Genomic DNA, 25,852 nt, shown 5'->3' with positions numbered 1-25,852 from the left:
ACTGAATATTAATAATGAAGAACTAGATAAAAAAATGCAAGTAAGCTTTCAAACGAATACCTTTCTGTTTCTCAAAGTACTAGAGATAAAACTTACAATTAAAATTTTATGCTATGCCAGTCAACCGTAAAAAACCATAAAAGAAACTGAATTTCTGGAAAACTTCAACAATATATAAATTTTGACATTAATTATTTATCAATTGTATTCGAGACCTCCATGTAAGCATTGCCTAGGTACTGGGTACTTGTGTCATATCCTTAATCTTTACTGCACAATATTTTTTGTGGTACATACATTCATAAAACTGTTCATGCAGTGATGATGGACGTGCACACGTATTTTGTCAATAGACATACTACGGGCTTGATGGTAACACTGCTGATGGTTTACACCACATTTGTTAAAAATTTTGGCACTGTAGCTGTTACCTCTCAATTCTCAAACCAAAGAGCTATCATTATGTACAAAAATCGTTTCTTACATTCTATATATCTTCTCCAGTACCCCTCTATCCAACAACTAGTCAGGTTGGGGCAGTAATGGGACTTCGCCACCTTTACTCAGTCTTTTGGCCAAGGTTGGTTGTGAAGTGCCATTGCATATATAGGCTAGTATTATGATGGGGGTCAAGACACCCAAAGACTACTCCCCCCCCCCATTCCCCGGGACAGAATTAGTGTACCCCAACTGTCTGCATCCAGTGTAATCCATGGGAAAGTGTGAATGTCTGCAAATGTGTCTAATTGAGGCGGGACATGGGGACCAGCTTGGTATTCACCTAGCAGGATGTGGAAAACCATCTAAAAACCACATCCAGGCTGTCCAGCACACTGTTTTCGCAGAAAGAAGTCGATCCGAGGTGTTTTAAGCGATTATAACTAAACTGACAGTGTTCTGTGTGCTGCAGTGTGGGCTCTATACTTTGCATGATGCAGAAACATTGTAGCATGTACATTAACTGGTGTCCTCACTGAGTACGCTGAAAAATATTTTTTCCACTTTCCACCACAGTTGAAAATATGGCACTATAAGCAGTGAGAATGAGGTATCAGTGCAGACACGATCAGACCAATGGTAATATGTGGCTCTGGTATGTTTATCAGAATATGGTCAGAGGTTACGCGTTCAAGATAGTCTACTGACTCTACACCATGCTGTATCCATGACATGACAGGGTTAACAGTTACCTACAGCATATCCACTGGTATCAGATTGATTGTCATCATATGATATCATTCTGACCAGGAGTATCTGGATACATCCCCAATAAATCCTTCACATATCCCAACATCCACATGTCACATGAATTTAGGATGGGGGATCTTGAAGGCCACATACCTTGAAACTGCACAGATATAATGCGGGTGATACCAAAGGTTTCATGAAACCAACTGTTCACTCGACAACAGACATATCGTGCCACCCCATCTCACATCAAAACAATGATGCAGACACTTGTGTTCTTGAAATGCTGGAATCACATTGCACCACAAGGTCCTTATAAAGTTCAGATGTCACTATACACCTAACAGGTCCATATCGTGTCATTATCTCCAAGGAACACTGACTGAGAATGAAGGGGCTTGTGAAATCAGACCACACTGTCATATAAGATGGGTGCATTGGAGGTTCCTGCACAAGATTTGGGAGAAAAACCCCATATGCGACAGTTCTGTGCATTCAGATCCCCTTGCAGAGTAATATATGCCTTGTCCATCCAAAGAATATTCCCCAGCCAAAAGCCACTCATTTCTCTGCATGCTAAAAACGAAGGCAAAGTCACAGCATTGTAGCCTATCTTGGGGCTTCTTTAGCAGCACATTCTGAGCCTTATTGAGATACTAGTGTAAAATGTGCGACAAAATCTTTTGAGCTGTTGACTGGGGGGGAGGCAGAGACAGAGGGAGAGAGATCCTGTGACAAATCTAGCACTTACTGCAGAATTTTAGGCATCTGCTGCATGGTCGGCTGTAGCTAAAAGCAACTTCAACAACCTCTGCTGGAATATGTTGCACCACTTAATTCACCTATTTCTTGAATGAGATTTTCACTCTGCAGCGGAGTGTGCGCTGATATGAAACTTCCTGGCAGATTAAAACTGTGTGCCGGACCGAGACTCAAACTCAGGAACTTTGCCTTTCGCGGGCAAGCGATCTACCATCTGAGCTACCCAAGCACGACTCACGCCCCATCCTCACAGATTTACTTCTGCCAGTACCTCCTCTCCTACCTTCCAATCTTAACAGAAGCTCTCCTGCAAACCTTGCACAACAAGCACTCCTGAAAGAAAGGATATTGCGGAGACATGGCTTAGCCACAGCCTGGGGGATGTTTCCAGAATGAAACTTTCACTCTGCAGCAGAGTGTGCGCTGATATGAAACTTCCTGGCAGATTAAAACTGTGTGCCGGACCAAGACTCAAACTCAGAACCTTTGCCTTTCGCGGGCAAGCGCTCTACCAACTGAGCTACCCAAGCACGAGACACACCACGCCCTCAGTTGGTAGAGCGCTTGCCCACAAAGGCAAAGGTCCCAAGATCAAGCCTCGGTCCAGCACACAGTTTTAATCTGCCAGGAAGTTTCACCTATTTCTTGATTGTACTCTTCAACACATTTATTGACATGGGGCCTCTTCTCAGTCATTAATTTCAATGATATTCCTGCAATGCAGTGCTGCTGTTCTGATAAAACAACTTTACCACTCGTGCAAGGCATTTCTTCTCAATAGGCACTTCGTTTCATATGGAAGGCTTAAATCTTCTTAACTGGGTGTATATCCAGACAAGAAAAAATTCCTGGATTTCCTAGTCATAAACGCATTTTCTAGGGTGAAAAACTTTTACTGGGTTGAAGTACACTTTTCCATGTCAAAAGATGGTATCGTTTCCCTGGGAGCTGTAAACCTTATCAATTCCTTGAATGGTTATGGATTTGTATACCTGTATAGAACTTTCTGGCATCTTAGGAATCTCAACCAGCAAAAACAAAGGGTTTTTGAAAGATCTCTGATGAGTGGAAACATGTACGCTTACATATTTTCATATCACGAAAGTATGAACACGAATTCCACCAGTCACATAAAGGTAGCTTCCAAAGCACTGAAGTAAAGATTGTGGCATGCTTTTGTCGGCCAAGCATAGCTCATGTCACATGATCCCGCCAGTTAACGACAGGAGATATTTAGAGAATAGGAAACGTGATGTCAGCCAATAACAACATGAATGTTAAGCCTTGCAAACACACAAACGGAAGAAGTTAATGGTTTAAATTTATATACATCAGTACAACTACAAGACCAGCTAAGTTTTTATATATAATGTTGACTTTCGAAAAGTTATTGCTGTTTTCCCAAGGGTGTGGTTAGGCAGGACCTTAAGAGCACCAGCTTCAATTTTAGCAGCTTTATATTTCTGACAAGCACAATTATAAATTTCACTGATGTGGACCGGACACTTTGTGCATTATGTGGCTGAATACGCGTTCCGTAGAGCACTTTGACTTTTCCCATAGTGAAGCCAGTTACATGTGAAATCGCCCAAGAACTTTGCTCTTGTTTTTGAAAGGCAACTATACTGTTTGCCACAATTATTGCATAATCTGTACTCAATGAAAGAACTATAATAAATATGAAAGACTAAACTCGAAACTTGGAAATTTTTTGTGTGTATTACCTTTTCAAGATACATGAAACGCAAGTGTTTCACTAAAATTTATAATTATGGCATAAACGGATGATCTTCTGGGCCCAAAATTTTTCCACATGAATGTCAACATAATGCTCTGTGATTAGGAAAATTCATCAAACATTGTGACATGTATCATCATCTTGCATAAAAGTAAATTTACTGTGAAAGTAATGCTTCTGAAACCAACATTCGCGATACATCACCATGTCACTCATCAAAACGAGCCCAGGAATGAGCAGTTTGTTGTTACAATATATTGCAGAATCTTTAACACTGATGTCGGCAGATGCCTGTGTGTGCACTGGGTTTGTTGTTGCGAATGGCGCATTTTCTTTGCAACAGAAGAATTATTTTGGTGAAATTCCCTCTTTTATGTTTTATTGCTGCAGTATTATTCTGCAGTGGCGAGCTAAAGTAAAATTCTTTATTAGTGTATCAGTTCTTAGCAATCAGAATTATAAAAATTTAACTGAAAAATAATATAATAAATTACTGGAATTCGAAAAAATCCCTTGTCCAGAACTGAACAGATCTGAGTCCATTTGTGTGGCTATATTAAAGACAATATGAGGAATAGATTATGCATGTCAGGCTGAGCTCTTAGATATGGAAGACTACTTCCAATCAAATAGTAGTTTCAAGTACATTCTCACGGTCACAAACATACATTCCAAATTCGCTTGGGCCTTGCCTTTGAAAGTAGAGACAGGGAAGGAGCTTTGAGAGGTTTCCGACCAGTTGTTACAGACAGGACTAAATCGATTGCCCAACAACCTTGAGGCATATGATGGAAGTGAATTTTACGATAGGCATTTCAAAGCAGAATTGAAATGATGTGGGATAAATCACTATTCAACATTCTCCCATTTGGAAACTAGTCTTGCCAATTGGTTGAATTGGACAACCAAAAACCGAATGTGGAAGCAATTTAATCTTCAACGTATGTGCAAATGGCTGAACATACAGCCACAAATTATTGGCATGTATAATCGCATTATTCACCACAGAATTAAGAACAAACCTATTGATGTCACAAGCTAACTACGGGAAAGCTTTGAACCCAATATGTTCCTCATACAGCAGGTCATAAGATGTCGAGGGAACAGGGCATTGATGAAATGACTTAGTTCCTCATCAAAGCTCAACAGCTGGGTGAACACTCGCAATTTGCTATGTAATACGAAAAGCAAAGCTCAAACCACGTAATAGTGTGACATGAGTGCTAGGAAACGTATCAACGAAGTTGGAGGTGGTATTCTCGAGAATCTGCCATCAGAACTCTGTATCTCTAGATACAATTTCTGTGGAGCTGGAACAAAATTGAAATAGCATCTAGCTTATGGTGATAGGGGATTTAATGCATTGGACAATGTATGCATAGAGCACATCACCACCTACACTACAAGTAAAGATCACCATATTGCAGAGCAAACATTCATTGATAAGGTTGCACAGGTATGTTAAGGGACGGATATTCATGTAACACAATGTATTTCTACATATGTGGTTGATAAGACAATGTTTGCTCAAACTTAAATTGGGTACTAGACCTTCAATAAATACTGAATGCAGCTCACTGCATACTAAAGAAGAAGAAAAACCTATGGGATGTTTAAAAAATTGGTGACAGCTGCAAAAGGTGCCTTGAGGCAGAATGGAGGAAACGATGTGTTAAAACGCCCAGGTTCCTACCAGTACCAAAGACATCTCGTGGAATAGTTCTATTTCTGATACCTACATTTGCTGGGCTGTCAGCCACTGGTTTCATTAGCTAGGAGAGCTGATACCATATTTCGAGCAGTACAGAACGCCCGAAAAAACGAAAAGTAATTACAAACAGCTAAAAAGCATAATATTACCATGGAGGCCATCGCTATAGGTAAAAGCCTCTATTTGCAACACAGAAAATGGCTTGGGTTCTACATTTAAAAAGGCCCATAGCAATGGTACTCGAAAGAAGGATTAAAAACATAGATCTGCTTAAACTCGTCAGAAAATTTAAAATCACGAGATTTTCTAGTGTGTTTATGTAGGATACATTGCCTGAGACAATTTAGGTGTTGTTTGGGATATGGAGCTCTTGGTAATTCAAGGCCACCTGAAGAATTGTGTTGTCACTTCACCAATATGAACCAGCTGTCGTACAATGTTCGACACTACCATGACTTCAGTTCATACTTCTGAGAATATTTCTGCATTATATTTTTCCTGAAAATTGCATAAAAACAAGCAGTATACAAGTCTACACATCATTTAAAGCTGCGATGTAATATGTTCAATCTAATCCTTATTGGTCTAAATTGAAATAAAACTACTTTCCTCCAATACATGAGCAGGGGGTAGTGATATACAGTACTGACTAGTCTGGAAACACACAAAAGCATGGCTAACGTCACTGAATTAATAAAAAATGGCATCTAGGGAATGGGCAAGTTGTGGCAATACCTCCTGGCTCTTGTGACATTGATAATTCATATGCATACTTGAAACGTTTTGTTGAAGGGTTTCAGATACATGCATACGTTAATATGTTTAAATCAGAGATAAAAAGAAAACACATTGCAGACTTCAGTCACAAATATTCAATATCATGGCTACTAGGTTTCTCGATGGGACAAGTGATGGTGCATAATACTGATAAAATTTTTGGGTTATCAACTGGTGGCCGTACTGCCAGTCAGTACAATTCGTGTAGAGTGTAATATTGCAACGAATTTTGTATGTGATGACAGATTAGTCCATACTATTTATGCAATTTTTCCTACAGTGGGTCATGAAGTGAAGAAAATGAAGTCCCTAATGAACATAGGCTGCTACATGAAACCAAGGTGGCGAAGGGTTCACAACTATCAGGAATGTTGCAGGTACCGTGAAGTTAAGTTGCTGAAGCAGAAGCCAAAAGTGAACTCCGGGAGGTAACAGAAGAATGACGTGTCCCATACTGGCAGGCAAGGGCGTCTTCAAATATGAGGGAATAGGATGAGTGGCCAGATGTGAGAGAGATACAGCATGTCTATCCACTGAGGAGGACATCATGCCAGTGTGACTAGTAGGTCAGCATCTTCTGCACAGACACTCAAATGGGCTGGTGAAAAAGCCGCCTGTGGCGAAACGTATTTCATGATGGTGGAGTGTGTTAAGACAGCATGTGATGGACAGAGATGCAGAGGAATAAACTAAACACCCACAAACTAGTTATGAATGGACATGGGATAAAAAAAATGGAGGAAGGTGGTCTGATTCGCTCCCCTGGAAGTACTACTTAGATGTAGGACACTGAGGGATTGAGTATTATGTACAGCCAGGTAAGATACATGGGAGGACCAAGATACCTATAAGACATGAGTCCCAAGAATTTTTTAGTTTCAGCGAATGGAAGAACAAAAGGCGCAAGACGTAAAGATAGTGAAAGAAACTCATTCCGCCGCCAAATATTCGTACAAATGGTTTTGGCAGTGGAAAAGTGAAAGCCAATGCCCATGCTTCATGAAAAAAGATGATAGGAACGACGCTGAAGACGCCGCTCAAGGAGACAAGTTGACGTAGAATTGCAACAGATTGTAGGATCCTTAACGAAAAGGGAGTTGAGATGCCTGGTGGGAGAGTACACAATATGGTTAATGGGTATAGCAAAGACAACGATACTCAGTATGAGCATTCAGGCATCCAGTTTTCATGGATAAAATGTCTGACAAAGGCAAACCACATAAACCCTGAGAAAAATTTGTCTTTCAAAACTTTCTCTAGTAAATGGGGCAGATGGCCTCTGAAGCCACACGTGTATAAACTACAGAGGATACCAGCCCTCCACCAGATTTATCAGGACAATGGTTGAAAATGTGGAGAGCAAATCTCCGCAAGAGAATCACATCGCTGCATGCCTCAGTCCACCACGGACCAGGACATGCTACAATGAACCTGAAGTGCACAATATGGAACATTCTGCAGCGGTAAGGATAACGTTTGGAAGATACTTTACCTGGTCATCATCACAGCTGTGTAAAGTTCATGAGGGAGGAGTAAAGCGTCCAATCGGCATTAGGAAGCGGCCAATTGGATTTGCACTCAGGTGGGGTAGGGGTTAGCAAATGGATAGCACACACAAAGTAATCACTTGAGTATGTGTCAGAGGGAACGGACCATTCAAGGTGACTGGCGAGCTGGACAGTGCAGAACAAGAGGTCCAAATGGTAACAAATGTGCATGGAATCTGAAGGTAACATGGGTCCTCCAAAAGTAAGAGAGATGATTCTTAAGGTCAGCTAAGTGCGAACCTCTTGGACAGGTTCTCCAAGAGCCCCAAAGCAGATGGTGGGGATTTAAGTCGCCAAACAGCAAAAAGGAGTGGGGGAGCTGACCAATGAGCTGGAGTAATTCCGACATGGCAACAGCAAATAATGGAGGGGTGTAGATGTTACAAAGAGAAAAGATGAAATGAGGAAGGAAAATGCAGACTGCAACAGTTACTAGTCGAGTGTTCAATGAGATCAATGACCAGCATGGCTCCCCCATGAGGTGGAGTGCTGTCCTTGGGGGAAAGGTAACATAGGACCTGAAGGAAACATGAGAGGTCAAAGGGGTTGTGAAGAAAATTTGTTTTTTGGTTGCGGAAAACAAGGGGACACTGCAATTCCAGAGCAGCTGTAATTCCTCCATGTTGGATCCATTGGAGAAGAGTCATAATGGGGATTGGGGAGGATGGAACAAATGAAGGCGTCACCTTAGTGGCTGCTGATTTCCAGACTTCAAACATTCACTGCTACAGGGGGCAGAGGCTGGATAATCCTGTTACATGAGATCTACAAACATATTGGCATTCTCCCTGGGTCAGCCTGTGAATTCCATGGCATAAAATTGGTAGGCAGTGGGCATCAGCAAAATGGAGCTCAGCCAGATATGGGTATATGTGCCAACACCACTGAAGAGGATATCCAAGTCAGGGAAGGAGAAGACCATTTGTTTTGTTTGAGTTCTTAGAACTTTCTAGTTGGCAGATGAAAACTATGTTTTTAGCTGTAGAAAGTCTTTGCGGGAGTACTCATTTTGTCCTTTCAGCCTGACAGTTGTGTAGCAGGTGATTTCGAACCAGGGGCAAAGATTTGATGGCTTGTTGCACAGTTATAGGAGGAGATGGGGATGCTACTGTGACCTGGGAGATTTTACTACTAAAATACTGAACTTGAGGTTGCAAGTCTGGGTGGGTATATCCTCCGTTACGCCTGGCATAGTCAAAACGGTACTGTAAATGCCAGATGGTAAAATGTATGGATTTTGACTAGCTAACATCTGCAAGTGACAGGGTGGGGTTTAATGTCCTTCACTCAGATTTCCTGGATGGCTCGCTCATTAAGACACATGGACATTCATGGGATTACAATTGATACAATAGAGAGGGGGGAAACAGCTGCCCTCATCAGCATCTCTGCCAAGAGTAACACATTTGGCCATGTTTTGACAGGATAAGTGTTTTATTATAATGTTAACACTTGTAGGAACTTGTCTGGTTTGGAATGTAGGGTTGGACCATGATGACTTCATAGCCTAACTTAGCAAACGGTAGAAAAAAGTGCATGTGGGCATTAATTTTGCATCTATCTTCTTCATTACTAAAAATGGTTCAAATGGCTCTGAGCACTATGGGACTTAACTTCTGAGGTCATCAGTCCCATAGAACTTAGAGCTACCTAAACCTAACTAACCTAAGGACATCACACATGTCCATGCCCAAGGCAGGATTCGAACCTGCGGCCATAGCAGTCACACAGTTCGACTGTAGCACCTAGAACTGCTCGGCCACACCGGCTGACTTTTCATTACTCAATGGGCCACAGTGATGCCATGATTAGAGAGATAAGCGTGGATTTCTCCCTTGGTGAGGCCATCTAGCATCAGAATGTAAGGAACACCATGTGAAGAGTTCAGTGTACGCTGGTCCTCAAAATGAACAGGGTACCTCTGGAGGAGTAATGCTGTAAGCAGTTGTTGGGCTTGAAAATCACAATACGTCTTCAAAAGCGAAGTTGCATTAGATAAATGAGAAAAGAATTTCACAGAGCCTGCAACTGCAACAACACCTTTCAGATTAATGCCCACATTTATCTTAGCAAAGGACTGACCACCTCCAGTACGTGATACCATGAGGAACTGATGTGCAACTGGGAGGGCTTTCATATATTTAGCCTCATTCTGTTTACATTTAGTAGACACACACTAAGATAGTGGTTGAGTCACTGAAAAAAAAAAATCCCCCATGATTGCCAACATCTCCAATAGCATGCTCCTTCCAAATGGGGGCCCCCTCAGAGGGGGATTTACCCACCATAAATGATTGTTCACACCTGAGGTCACACCTCCAGAACTCCTGACAGAGGGACCAATTGGCATATGGGAAGGTAACAGCTTAGGTAGTCACCCCTCTCTGGGCCTGGCCTGTTTGACCCGGAGCTAGGAATTATGCATTAACTTGTCACCTGTAATGTGTCTAATGAATGGGCCAGCCTTCAGGAACACATTGGGACAAAGCAGAAACAAAGAGAATCAGTATTCACTAGTTAAGTCTTCACAACTTTACTGAAACTGGCACCAGTTACTTACGTTTCTTCTTGATGGTGGCCCGTAAACTGTCACCACTACAAGCTTCTGTGTTTCATGAGCACCACTTTGGCACAGCACTGAAAGAGCTGTTCAACACTATATTCATTAACCTGGAAGGCTGGGAATCAGCTCCAGTTTTTGGATACACAGCCACTGACAATTTCTTCTTACTTGTTCTACTGCAGTATGAGATTAGCTTGTGCCCATCAAGATGAATCTGTTCATTTTAAGTGATTTTCATGTGATGTTCTGCATTAAGCACAATACAGCTGCTGACATTCTACCTGAACGTTCATTTTCCTGTATGGATATTAGATGTTCACTCTATTTATTTAGGAACAATCACATAATGGTTGTTGCACAGAATAGCATTACTGACCATACTGCCTTTTAATGTTGTTGCTTATCGGTAATACTGAATAATTACAGTAGTGCATTTTATATCTGAAGTGCTCTCACAATTAATAAATAAAAATTTATATTTCTCAAAAAGTTCCGCAGTGAATTATGTAAACTTACCTTGCACTATCAGATGCATATCTTGTTGAAGTTTCCACCTGAAATATTTGAAGAAATGGCCAGTGATTTACAACTGATGAGACAGTAAATAAATGGAATTCTATTAATGCCCACCACCATGTGATTGGTCCACAAAATGCTGTAAGTTAGGCTTGAAAATATCATTAAAGAGGGCATGATAAACTGTTTCAGTTAACGAAACAGAATGTTAGTAAGAATTCACTCTCCATTTTCTCACTCTGTCTTCGGTACTGTAAATAACTACACAAGCCAGTAATTGGGATGTAGCCATACTTCCTATTAGACACTTCACAAAGAAAAGAGAACAAACACATCTTTAATCTGCTATGCACTTGCACCTTCTGTAAAATTTTCGTTTTTTTTTTCATTATGAAAACTGCCATTCACTGACAGACGAATCGATTATCGCAAGCGAAACATTTGGGCCTTTGTGCTCTGGGCACCCGAGACCAACTTTCAAAGGTGAGGAGTGACATCTAAACCCAACCTTAAGTTCACAGCCAAAACTACATACATGCTTGGACCATTACATATACAACTATTAATAAATACTGGCAAACTCAAAATGCTTTCAGACATTGTAAATGGACAACAAGTTAAAATTGGCATTAAAAAATAACACATTCACAGATGAAGAAATGCTACAATCAGAGAACCATAGACTTTTCACAGCGAACACAGGGAAGAAATTTGTGAAACTACTCCAGTACTAGACTCTGCATTCATAAATGGCATTGGGACCGATAACCGTAGCAGTCTGGTCCCTTTAATCCCACAAACCAACCAACCATAAATGACAAATCTATGTTACAGTCAGTACCAAATTTTTCCATTACCTCCTGAAAGACGCTATCCCTGCAATAATTCAATATTTAGATAAGAGGTACACAATAATTAATGCACATGCACCAATAAATCAAGATAACAAAAACAATGCAGAAAGTAAAGCAGTCCTGAGAACAATGTTGAGAAGAATCTGATGAAGTACCAGAGGAAAACATAAAAAATTTACTAAATTTTTATCCTCAGACTGGTACAGAATGGAGAGGAGGACATTTTCTGCTTAAACTGTTGTTAAATGTATGTATTCACAACTGCAATTCTCAAGTGACAGCTTACTATGTACTACATCAAAGTTATTAAATGTCATACCTAGTGCTTGGGGAGTGGATATTAAGGCGTGCAGTATGACATGACTTTGATAGAAATTAGTACATGAAGTACTACCATTGTCTAGGCATACATATGACAAAGACTCCCACATTGTAATGAATATGGAATTTATAAACACGGTTAACACAAGGAAAGTATTACCTCCAAAGGAATTCAAACATCACACTGAGCTACCACTTGAGAATCGTACAGCTGCCAAATTAATTTTGAATAAATACATTCTGCAAAAGTACAGGGAGAAAATGTTTTCATTTACAAATGTCTGCCTGACTGTGGATGTAAGAAAAAACGAAAATGGTTAGAGAAAGACATCTAGCTAAATAGCTGGCAGATAACCCCCCCCCCCCAAATATACACCTCACAAAACCAGTAAAATGATATGAGCCCAATAATAATATGATTTGAGAATATCAGATAGCTTATGTACCAATAACATAGCACAATTCCAAAATGATGATAAATTCCAGTGTCAGACATAGATACCTGTTGAAACTGACCATTACCACTGAATAGTGAAAGTAAGATTCCTGGCCTAGAATAACTGATAACCATGTTCACAGAAGATGCAAAGAAATTTCGTAAAAAATTCATGGAGGAAACAACAGCAGAAATCCCAGAATACATGATATATCAGGGATGGCTTAGAACAGGAAGGTCCTGTGAAGGACAGATTGATAAAGGACTAAAGTAGCAAAATACTATTGGCATACATTTGTAAAATTTTACAAGGATTATGACTATAAAGCATGACTACTTTTATTCAAAATTCTTAAAGAATCTGAAATGCAGAAGACAACTCAAGTCTTCTTAAAAGGACTTCAGCCTCATTTGATATAAGAACAGACTTTAGCCAAGGCAATGGACTAACTCCATTTTTCTTTCAGACCATACTTGAAAAAGTGATCACTGAACAGATGGAGCAGTTGTCAGAATCTAATAGCAGAAGTTGAATACTACTTGGTTAGAAAATGGATAATGTCACAATTTTCTCTTCAACTTTTCTAGATAACTTAGCAATACTGACTGTGTAGAGAAAGCACAAAACAGAGAGAAAGAAAAACAGCAGGAACAGCATGACTACTCATCTCCTCTGATAAGTAGTAGTGGGTAACAACAGGACTACAACATACCAATCAAATATGAAGTATGTGGAGTATCAGGGAGAGACAAATTTAAGGATCTTTGAGAAATAATAGTGGGGAAAATGGAGCCACAAAAGGAAGACTATGAAAGATGAACTTTGCATTTCTGTTAACAGAAGATGTTTATAGCAAAAATTCATTCTCCAAAATTGCATGCAAGGCAGTCATTTGGCCAGAATACACATCTGCATCGCAATTACTAATTGCAGATTCAACAAAAGATAGTGAAAATTATGAAAAAAGAAAAGATATTAGGAAACAGAACACCAGTTCAAACATTTAAATTCAGAAACAATACACAAGTATAAATAAATATGTACGAAAAAACTGCAGAAAAAATTTGGGAAAGAAGGGTAATGAGTCTTAGCATACTGAAAAGAAAAACTGTGCACCAGTACTAAATCTTTTTTATTAAAAAAAAACTCTCTGGCTTACAGAAGTGCACAAAGACCTACACCAAACTTGTATAAATAAGCAAGAAATTAAAAACCAAACCAAATACAGAAACAGAATTGAGTCGATAAATTCTCCACAGCAAAATATTTCCAAAAATACAAGATAGAAACTGAACATTAGGTGAGTGAAAAGACAGAAGCGTACAGATGAAGCGGAAGCATAAAGAAATGTAAAACCTTAGCTGGCCTATACTGGAGCAGGACAAAAAAAAATTTTTTTTGTTCCACATTTGCAATACCTTCTCAGTAAAACATAGTGATGGTATATATACTGCAAACTAATTACAGCAAGGTGGTCAAAGAGTCTCTGCAATATGCAGATAACAGTATTTGGAGTGTTTTGTTAGGTTACAGCAGTGTTCAGAAATATTTTTAAGTTGTGCTGTTATGCTGTCAGTACTGCTTGCATGCAGTCAGAAAAGAGCAACACATGTATGTGTCACTCCATGAAGAGCTTCAGGCTACTGTGGTTACATATCTAGTGAACGAGCAAGATCATACAAGAATGTAAGTATATATTACTTTAGCTCAAAAGTATGTAACTTGCCTTGATGGTACAGTATTCATTAACTACTGTTACTCACACATTCAGTCAGTGATTGTTTACTTGTTGAGCACTAGAAATATACCAAAACAGAACACTTGCTTGATATGAGACAAGCTGTTTTGCATGTGTTCAAGATTGGGAGGTAGCACTCTAGCACTGCTGTAGAGTGTGGCATACCACAACCACTAACAAGTGTGAACAGTCAATGGCCAGAACAGGAAATAACAGTAACCAGTAAGCCAAGATGAGGTCATCCTTGAAGCAGAGTGAGGAGGAAGGACAGAATGATTGATTTTTAAGCAATCAGTGGTGCTGCTCCAAGAGAAACATCTCAACAAATCAGGGATGATCTGCAGCAACATAATGGACTGAGCCAACACACATCTACTGAAAGAAGTCACTTAGTAACAGGTGATTTATATGATTAAGGACATAAACCCACTCATAAATTCAAAAAATAGTGACAGGATAGCATTTGCAAGGTAACCCCGAATTTTGAGTGCCAAAGATGAGTGTACGGTTTTATGCAGTGACAAAAATTAATTTACCGTATTTATTTTCTGATGGTGTGCATTATACAGGGTGAGTCACTAACTATTGCCACCATGAGTAGCTCCAAAAGTATGATAGGATATGAAAAGTTTGTGGGACAAAAGTTGCATGGTATAACAGGGGCCATAATATGAGGTCAGTTTTTTGTTGCTTGAGAGATATAAAGGTCAACTCTGTTTTTTTTTTAATGGAATGCTATAGTTTGTTACATATTTTCTTATTGTGACTATGGAGATGAATCCAATTACGTGTAACAGTAAGGTCTTTGAAGGTCAACAAAGGTCATGAAGGTGGCATGAACGTCCATTTATAGAAGATGTTAGAGGTGATGATCACTGGTATGAATGTAGTGCTGCAATCTTATCATCATGGATTGAGTGGTATTCCTTATTACATTGGCACTTATCGAAGCACATGCTCTGACAATTCTCTCTCACATATTTTCAGGTGCAGTTAGAACGTCTTTATAAACAATGGCTTTTACGAATACCCACAAGAAATAATACAAAGGTGGCAAGTCTTGTGAACGAGCAGGCCACGACATCACCTCCGGGTCCAATCCAACGATCTGGGAATTGTCTCTGCAGCTCATTTCAAGCCATCAGCGAAAAATGTGCCGGACACCCTTTGTGTTGATACCACATTCTCTTCCTTGTTCCTAAAGGTATTTCTTCCAGTAACAGACCTAATGTTTCTTGGAGGAATGGGGTTTAATTCCTACCATTAAGACTACCTTCGATGAAATAGGGTTCTATAATTCTGTGCTCCTGAATCCCACACTATACAATCACTGTCCACGGTTTTTGGTGTGCAACTTGCAGCAACCATCATGGATTTTCAGTTGCCAATAATGCATGTTACGCATATTAACATTTTCATGGTTCATGAATGTAGCCTCATCAGTAAATAAAATAAAATTAATAAATGTGTAAACCCTCTGAATCTTAAGTTGAGCCCATCAGCAGAATTTAATGTGACGCATACAATCTGTACCAGTTAATTCTTGGTGGAGACTGGTATGCTAAGGATATTATATATGGCAATACACAACACAAACAACACTACTCGCACTCATGCCAGATTCCCTTGTGATTTGATGCACACTAGCACAAGGATCTCTAACTACAGTGCAACAGTACCAGCTCTCACTGAATTTCGTTGGCATTCTCCGTAAGTGAGAAGCATATTGGCTTGTACTTCGAAGGAATACATCATTCACATTCTTTTGATTTGACGTACTAGTCTTGCTGTTCCTGTTAGTGTTGTATTGCAAAACTGTCGAATGGTGTTTACATGACAATGGCACATTAGATGGATATGCTGTATTTGTCAAATATTTACTATTTGCACGAGATATGAGAGAGAATTGCAAGAGCACATACCTCGATAAGGCTGATGTGATAAGGAATACGACTCAATTCATAATAAGAAGATCACAGCACTGCTCTGATACCAATGGTCATCACTATAAACACCTTCTGTAAATGGAAATTCATGCCACCTTTTTGCCTTTGTTGATCTTCAAAGACCTTATTGTAGCACATCATTTGATTTGTCTCGATAGCCGCTATCAGAAAATAACTACCAAACTATAGCATCCCATTAAAAAAATCACTGTTGACTTTCATGTCTCTGACGCAACCCCATCTAGCAACAAAACAGATGTCATATTATGGCCCCCGTTGTCCCATGCAACATTTCTCCCTTAAACTTTTCAGCTACTCTCAGAGTTACTCTAGCTGGCAATAGTTACTAACCCTGTATACATAACAAAAAAGCTAATTTTAGAAAAGAATATGATTCCATGAAGGGGACACAATATGTCAGGTAATTGGATATTTCAGCAGGTCAACGATTCGGAATGCACCTCTGTCTATTTTCTAAAAAATTCTTTTCAGACCGCAAACAAACTTTTTGAGTGCCTAAGCTGGAGCCTGGATCTTATATACACTGAATTGATGTGTTCATGGTAGAGGCTACTCAAACGAGGATCAATTTGCTGGTATCTTACTGGACCCATGGTCACAACTCCCAATTGACCTGTTACAAAAGCTTGTGGATTCGATACCAAATTGATGTACAGCTGTGATGAAAGCCTATGGGTATGCAACAAATACTGATTTGTTCTTCAGCTCCCAAAATAGTGTTATTCTTATATACTTAACTTACAAATTACTTTTGATTCAAAGGAATTACTTCTCTCTTGATGTAACATAGCCTTGTATAAACTATATGTAGACCTGTACTAAACAGATTACAATTTCATATTTTTCAATTGCCCAATGGCAGTTTTTTCTATTACACACTTATGTTTATGTAATTGTAACTAATGCTTTCTATAAAACATTTTTGAGTGCTACTGCAATAGGACTGTATTTAGACCCATGGTGAGATGTAAGGTGCAGATAGTACACAACAGTGGCAAAGTACAAATACTGTTTTGTTCTTCAGACCACTATACACAATCTGATGACCCTCGGGACAGCAGCAACAATTCTTAAGTACACTGTCTGATGTGAGCTCATCAGATCAAATCAAAAAGTATTTGAAGAAAACAACTACCATATTTTACAGACTGAAAGGTGCACCTTGATTTACAAGCAGTTTTTAAGGAAAGTACATTTTTACCATTTTTTTTATTAGACTGCAGTCAGCCTAAAAATTTCTTAGTTTATACAACCAAAATGACATTTAAAATCACTGATATTCATTATCTGAACTTTCCTCTTTCCTCAGCATCATTGTCCTCTTTATATATAAGATGGTCTTAACTACCATTGAGAGCATTATTTATGCTGCCCTTCTTGAAAGATTTAACTATGATATTTTCTCTCACTCCAGATCATGACTGCTTTATTGACTGACACACTTGTTTGTTAGTAGATCATTTTAGAACTCCCTTTGTCATGAATTCATGTTGGGCTTAATGCATCATCCATTTGTTTCATTCCTTTTCCATATACACTTTAAATACACTGAAGTGCCACATAAACTGGTATAAGCATGTGTATTCAAAGACAGAGAGATATAGACAAACAGAATATGACCACTGCAGTCGACAACGCCTATGTAAGACAACAAGTGTCTGATGCAGATGCATCAGTTACTGCTACAACAATGGTAGGTAATTAAGATTTAACTGAGTTGGAATGTGGTGTTATAGCCAAAGCATGAGTGATGGGACACAGCATTTCTGAGGTAGCAATGAAGTGTGGATCTTACCCTATGACCACTTCATTACAGTGAATATCAGGAATACATTAAAATATAAAATCTCTGCCATTTCTGTGGCTGGAAAACGATAATGCACGAATGAGACCAAGATAAAATGAAGATAATCATTCAACGTGCTGCAGGTTTCTGTTGTGTTGGCACAAGAGTCAACACCGTGTTACTTGAGGAGGCCGAAATGCACGTGTCTCAGCTCACGCAGGCTGGCGTGAGGAGGGAAGAACTATACTGACGTGAGGTCTGGAACATGACAAGGAATTAGAATTCAGAAAGCGGACGTAATTACTTTGATACTTAACTTTAATCCATTAATGATGAACGTCTCTCTTGACAGTACATGATTCACAATATTATGTGTTCTGAATACTTATAATAACTGAATATGGTACCTTGCTAGGTTGTAGCAAATGACATAGCTGAGGGCTATGCTAAACTGTCGTCTCTGCAAATGAGAGCATATGCAGACAGTGAACCATCGCTGGCAAAGTAGGCTGGACAACTGGGGCGAGTGCTAGGGAGTCTCTAGACTAGACCTGCCGTGTGGCGGCACTCAGTCTGCAATCACTGATAGTGGTGACACGCGGGTCTGACATATACTAACAGACCGCGGCTGATTTAAAGGCTACCACCTAGCAAGTGTGGTGTCAGGCGGTGACACCACAGTTTCAATGCTGGGCCATCAGAAAGCATCAGCGTGAAAACCATTCAACAAAACATCACTGATATGGGCTTTTGGAGCTGAAGGCCCACTCGTGCACCTTTGATGACTGCACGACACAAAGCATTGTGCGTCCCATTAGCGTATCAATACCGACATTGGACTGCTGATGACTGGAAACATGTTGCCTGGTCAGATGGGTCTCGTTTCAAATTGTATTGAGCAGATGGATGTGTACGGGTATGGAGACAGCCTCATGAATCCATGTTCAAGCTGGTGGAGGCTCTGTAATGGTGTGGGGCATCTGCTGGAGTGATATGGGACACCTGATACATCTAGGTACGACTCTGGCAGGGCACAGGTATATAAGCATCCTGTCTGATTATCTGCATCCATTGTGCATTCTGACGGACTTGGGCAATTCCAGCAGGAAAATGTGACACCACACACGTTCAGAATTGCTACAGAGTGGCTCTGTGAACACTCTTCTGAGAAACACTTCTGCTAGCCACGAAATTCCCCAGAGCGTATCTGAGATGTCTTGCAACATGCTCTTCAGAAAACATCTCCACTCCCTTGTACTCTTTCTGATTTATGGTCAGCCCTGCAAGATTCATGGTGTCAATTCTCCCCCAACACTACTTCAGACATTAGCTGAGTCCATGCCATGTCGTGGCACTTCTGCATGCTCACTAGAGCCCTACACAATATTAGGCAGGTGTACCAGATTATTTGGCTCTTCAGTGTAGTGTATTTGTCAAGACATCAAGAAGTTGCAATTGTGAAGCAAGTCATCTTGCACTAACAGAAAGCTCTGTATTTAACTGTCTCAAATTCTCTTTAACAGAATTTTACAAATGACTACTAAAGTGATTAGCACATGAAGAGAACTCTTCTCCAATTAAGTGACTTTCCTTCACTTCAACACTCGGTTAATCCATAATTTCATACTAGCCTTGTCCATCCAATCCTTGTCACGTATGTGAACAAAACCTGGCAGTATTTCACAAGGTTTTGACATTGTTTAGCACTTGAAAATGATCACTGGATTACGTTTAGTACCATCAACACAACACGAAAGAACAACAGTGTAGTGCATTTTTTCATGTTCACCAAGAACAACAGTGTAGTGCATTTTTTCATGTTCACCTGTTTTTATAGTTACCGTTTTAGCAAATTTCATAGCAAATTTCATAGTTACTTGGCACATCAAGTCTTTATTCACTATTTAACTTAGTTCCATACTGGTTTTCTTTCAATGTTGTATAAAAATGTGATGGAAAGATAATACACTCTTCATACTCTTACAGAAGTTTACGAGATGTTTCGGTGCTGGCTCGCATGCAAAGTCCTTGACACTTCGTAAACCTGTAGCACCAAATATTTTCACCCTTAATATCTGTTAAGTTCCACTGTAGCACTAGCTTACAAGCATGTATTCGAGTCATTGTTGTAGTAAGTCCAGTACAATTTAGATGGTGTGCTTGAATCCATTTCAATACATCATCTTCTAGTTTTGGTCATTTTGTTTCCAGTCCTCCATTTGCACATTTAGCCTTCCTCATGTTTTGCAATTCTTCTTTCCTAGCCTGCCAATAGCAAATGGTTTTTTTTTTTCTTTTGCTGGAGGACTGAAATGCTGCTCAGCTGCTCTGTTTCCATGTTGTTCTGCATATGCTATTACTTCGTATTTATAGCCTGTATCATATGAATACCTTTTATTTTTTCCATTGTGAAACTAGCTACAAAAGAAAATATTATTCTGTTGCCAATAACACAAATCACTTTCAATTTAAGTTTGCTGGCACTGTAGACTGCAATGACACATCACTGGCTTGACAGTGTTCTGGATTTGTGATTGCGGGGCATGAGGGAGACACTGTTAACAAGTTTTTGAATCCCTGTAACTCATGTTTGTTGCATCAGTGCACTGCTGCTGCCGCCAATAAAATCCAACGTTGCTAGATAGAAATAGATTTCCTGCAGCATTGAATATGGACTTGGTATATTAAATTCAAGTATAACACACACCTTAATTTTACAGGAAATTTTTTTAGAAGCAAATGAATTTTATAATCCGTAATATATGGTCTTCGTAAGCATCACTGGAAATTAGTTCGAACAAATAACTAAGGTAACTGAAAATTTATCATGCATTCAAATTTTCAAATACTACAAGTGAGATAGTAATGTGAATCTAACATCAAATGCTCAAGATTGATTGACACTGAAGATTTCTCATTTAACACTGAAACACAAACGGATATACATTTAATATTTTGCTCTGGTGAACTATGTTCCTCCCAAGCCAAGACGAATGCCAACAACCTGCTATCCATTGGGAACACTTTCCTGTGAGAAAAAGCTGACAACTGTGAGGCAGTTTTTAAATTTACATTCATATAACTTTTGTACTAGTATCTTTAAGGAATTTTAGGACCTTTCCAAGATCAATGCTATGACGGCAAGTACAATTTTTGTCACACATTTAAACATACTCATCAACTCATTGACGAACAAAAGATGAATGCAGCCAAAATAAGTGAGGAACAGTAATAAACAAAGGATTCAACAAATAAAATAAAGTGAATATATAGTTTGTCTGGAACTCAACTGGATCCAGGGTATCTAAAATTTGACTAAAACTACTCAATTAATTTGACCAGAGCTTAATATATTCCACAATTCCATACACCAAAAGACAGCATATTTTACACTACACCCTTATCTTTATACTTGGTGAATGTGTTTTAGGTGCTTTTTTGACAAATTAAGTATTATGCAGTGTGATCAAGATATGTCCAGTTGAATTGGTTGTAATTCAAACTTGGTATGTGCTACATAGTGACCTAAAGCACCATGCACATGAGCAGGAAATCATGATCTACTCTGATATGACACACTTGTTTGTGTAGAAATATTTCCTTGTATTTACTTATTTTAACAGTTGAATATGATGGCAGTTTATCATGTTTTCCCGATATACATGGTGTTACAAAAAGGTACGGCCAAACTTTCAGGAAACATTCCTCACACACAAAGAAACAAAATATGTTATGTGGACATGTGTCCGGAAACGCTTACTTTCCATGTTAGATCTCATTTTATTACTTCTCTTCAAATCGCATTCCATCCTCCATCGCATGGAATCCCCGATGCGCTGATGCAGCCCTGGAGAATGACGTATTGTATCCACAATACGAGGACGAAGAGTCTCTACATTTGGTACCAGGGTTGCATAGACAAGAGTTTTCAAATGCCCCCATAAATGAAAGTCAATAGGGTTGAGGTCAGGAGAGCATGGAGGCAATGGAATTGGTCCACCTCTACCAATCCATCGGTCATCGAATCTGTTGTTGAGAAGCGTACGAACACTTCGACTGTGAAGGAGCTCCATCGTGCATGAACCACATGTTGTGTCATACTTGTAAAGGCACATGTTCTAGCAGCACAGATAGAGTACCCCGTATGAAATCATGATAACGTGTTCCATTGAGCGTAGGTGAACGAAACTAAAATGAGCTCTAAATGGAAAGTAAGCATTTCCAGACACATGTCCACATAACATTTTTTCTTTATTTGTGTGTGACGAATGTTTCCTGAAAGCTTGGCCATACCTTTTTGTAACACCCTGTATAATGTAATATTTATCTTAGAATGTTTCATAAGGTTCTAAAGTAACCAGCATGTCGAGGAACTTATCTCAAGCCAGCCTTCACAAAATCCTCACTAGAGTACCAACTATGCCAGAAGGTATGTTGAAGGACGGTGGGGAAAATACAGAGACAGCACATGAGACACTGGAACTGTTCCTCAAAACTCATTTTCCTCAATATGCTCTGGCGAATAACATAGACCAGGACATGACTCATGAAAGACAATTGTTCTCAGGCACTCAAGAGAGGAATAGGAATTGGCCAATGAGTGCATCAATTTCAGTAAAATTCAACAGGCAGTGGGAACATTCTAAGTGGTCAAGTCACCTGCCCCAGGTGGAATCTTTCCAGCTCTCTTGAAACAAGCATGAAGAAATCTTATGAGTCCTCCGCAGGTTATTCAGTGTTAGCCTAGCAGTGGGAGTCATTCCCAATGCCTGGAGGGCAGTGAAGGTTGCCTTTATTCCAAAGTCAGGGAGAACTGATCATACCAAGGCCAAGGATATGAGACCAATCAGTCTGGTTAATGTACATGTTGGGGAGAGGAGGCTAACTAGGGCTCCTCTACATTCAAATCAACACACATATCAACCAGGTAAATAATGTGAGACAGCTCTCCGTCAATTTGTTGAGAGGGCGGAGAAAGCATTTAAGAAATAGCCATCTACATCTTCCTCAACATTGAGGGGGCTTTTAGTAACACAACCTTTGATTCCATGGTTAGGGCAGCAGAGATGCATGACCTAGTGGCCACTATGTGTAGGTGGAGTAGGGCCATGCTTAGTGGGAGGCTAGAGGTCACCCTAAAAAATGGAAAGATGGTAATTAACACCACTACAGGTTGTCCATAAGGAGGACTTTTATCTCCTTTATTGTGGAATCTAGTGGTGCACAAACTCATTGACGAACTAAATTCCAGATAATGCTTTTGGTAAGGATACGTAGATGACCTTGTCATAGTAATAAATGGCAAATTTACTGACGCAGTTAGGATTGTGGCACAAGATGCAGTGGACATTGTACAAGACTGGTGCATTAAACCGGATCTATAGGATTAATCCTAAGAAGATTGCTGTGATACCAATCACGAAGAAGCATATCCAACACTCAAGTTGGAATCTAAAGCTTTTCGATGAAACTCTACCTGTGAAGGGGATAGTGAAAGATCTAGGGATAACCTTAGATGAGAAACTACCATGGACCTCTCACATTAAGATCATCTGCTTCAAGGTGAAAGGTACTCTAGTGATAACCAGAATGGCTTGTGGCAAAAACTGGGACCTAAGACCCTGAGGTATGCACTCGATATACACCACAGTGGTTACATTTAGGATCTCCTATGGGGCCGTATTGTCGTGGAAGAAGGTAGAACAGCAGGTTGCTGCTGAGGAGCTTGCTAAGGTGCAGATACTGGCCTGCTATGCCATAATAGGCAGAATTAGTAGCACATCAACTGCTGGGATGGAAGCCATGCTGGATATGGCTCCACTATGCCTTTGGGTTAACACAAGGCAGCATCTGGAGCATAGACTCAAAACTGGTAAAAACTGGCTCTCCTAGGGATACCCAAAGTCACACACTAAAATAGTGATTGAGGCCAATATAGGAATGGCTGGGGATATGCTGCCTGACTGTATAATAACTCGCAACTGCTTCAACAAGCCTTACAATATATTAACTGGAAGCAGCGAGCAATGGGGGAAAAACAGTTTGACACCATACAGGGGGAATTGTCTGGTTCCCTGATAGGTCAAAATCAGATTAAAGCACTGGGGTTGGGGTGTACGTGGTTCAGCCAAGACTGGAGGGCATCATCTCTCTAGCAAAACTGGTCTCAGTATTCCAAGCAGAAATTACTGAAATCAGGGCGTGTGTGGAGGAGAATATACATAGGTGCTACAAGGACTATAGCGTCTACATCTATTCATACAGCCAGGCAGCCCTGAAATCATTGGCAGGTCCTGCAACAAGATCTAAGATTATTGCAGAATGTCATAGGGCTCTGGTGGAGCTAGGGGGAAGCAATAGGATAAACCTTATGTGGGTCCCTGGGCACTCAGGGACTGGTGGCAATGAACAAGCCAACAGATTGGCCAGGATGGGGGCAAAGACTCCATTCATTGGACTGAAACCTGTCCTGACAATCATCAGGGCTATGATCAAACTATGGAACTAGCTTAGAAGACAGCATATAGAATACTGGACCAAGGTCTATAAGCAAAAACATGGTAAGGTAATGATGCCGAAGCTGTGTTTTAAAAGAAGCTCTGTAATCCTGGGCTTGAACAGGAAAGTGATTAAACTCATGGTTGGGCTGATGACCAGCCATGGGAATTTCAAAAAACACCTGCATACAATGGGTATAATGGAAGAAAATCCTAAATGTATCATCTGTGATGAGAGTGAAGAAACTGCATTACACCTAATCTTCGAATGCACAGCACTGGAGAGCAAGAGAGAGTTTTCAGGGCAACTCCAAGTGAGGAAATTATGTCTAACAGAGAACTGGTAAAGGGACTCCTTGCACTATCTAAGGGCTCTGGTTGGATTTACTACATATACAGGGAACAATACCGCACAACAGACTGTTTCAGTACAGGCTGTGTCTGGTTAGATCAAAGCTGTCTTAGCTTCCCTGCCAAAATCAAATCCAGTCAATCATCCTTATTGAATTTTTGTTTAGGTATTTTTTTGACAAATTAACTATTTTGCAGTGTAATCAAGATGGGTCCACTTCAATTGGTTGTATTTCAAACTTGGTATGTGCTACATAGTAACCTACAGCACGATGTAAATGACCAAGAAATTATTATCTCATCTGATATGGCAAATTGTTTCCATAGAAATATTCCCTTGTAGTTTCTTATTTTAACAGTTTCATATAATGGCAGTTTATCATGTTTTCACTGATATTTAATGTAATATTTATCTTAGAATGTTTGGTAAGCTTCTAAAGTGACCAGCATGGGAAGGTGCTTATTTCAAGTTGTTTAGTTTCAGCAAAAACAATGTACTTTCAATCTTTGTCATTTTAATTAACTTTTATAAGAAGCTTTCAAGATGACTAGAATGCTATGGTTTCTCGAGGTTTTAAATAAGCAGTGCTGCTGTGCCTCAGTCTTTCATAATATATTTATGTTTCTCACATAGTCTGGGCTGGTGAACAATTACTGTTAATTCTGCATAGATTTTTTCAGTAGTTTAACGGAAGTCTCCGGGCAGCCAGCCAGTTCTAACTATTGGGCCCTCTAAAATTGTATGGATGAGGGGATTTTGAGAAAAACATGACAATTTTCCCATATTCTCATTACATTCAATTGTTGTACATTTTTGTGACTGACAAACTTTCACTTTGCACAACTGATAGCTCTGTTTTATGCTGAACTTTGATAGACAGTGACACAGCATCTAAGATGAACTTATATTAACACATAGTTGGAACTTAGATCTTAGTTCTGATTTCACAGTAGCTTATGTAACTGGGGAATCTATCAAATATTTTTAATTTTTCACATAATTGAACTGCATTATCTTCAGTCTGAAGTGTTCAAACTTACTATGTGAACCTATATGATTCAGTTTAATGATTTTATGTATTGCCACATTTCCTTATTG

At 39.6% G+C, this 25,852-nt stretch overlaps 1 protein-coding gene across 2 annotated transcripts in view; it reads right to left on the bottom strand.

Moving 5' to 3' along the window:
• The window catches only part of LOC126213346 (zinc finger protein 729-like), a 69,394-nt gene that overhangs the window by 9,434 nt on the left and 34,108 nt on the right, over positions 1-25,852 (bottom strand). The window contains exon 2 of one of the 2 annotated variants that reach the window (XM_049941044.1): positions 10,803-10,840. The exons of the other annotated variant lie outside the window; for it this stretch is intronic. Within the exon in view, the coding sequence (XP_049797001.1) occupies positions 10,803-10,840 (38 nt within the window). The remainder of the gene's footprint in view (positions 1-10,802; positions 10,841-25,852) is intronic. 2 annotated transcript variants of the gene reach the window in all.

The sequence above is a fragment of the Schistocerca nitens genome, chromosome 11 (assembly GCF_023898315.1).
Source record: "Schistocerca nitens isolate TAMUIC-IGC-003100 chromosome 11, iqSchNite1.1, whole genome shotgun sequence".
In the NCBI taxonomy this organism is placed as follows: domain Eukaryota; kingdom Metazoa; phylum Arthropoda; class Insecta; order Orthoptera; family Acrididae; genus Schistocerca; species Schistocerca nitens.
This window is presented reverse-complemented; position numbering and strand designations above follow the sequence as displayed.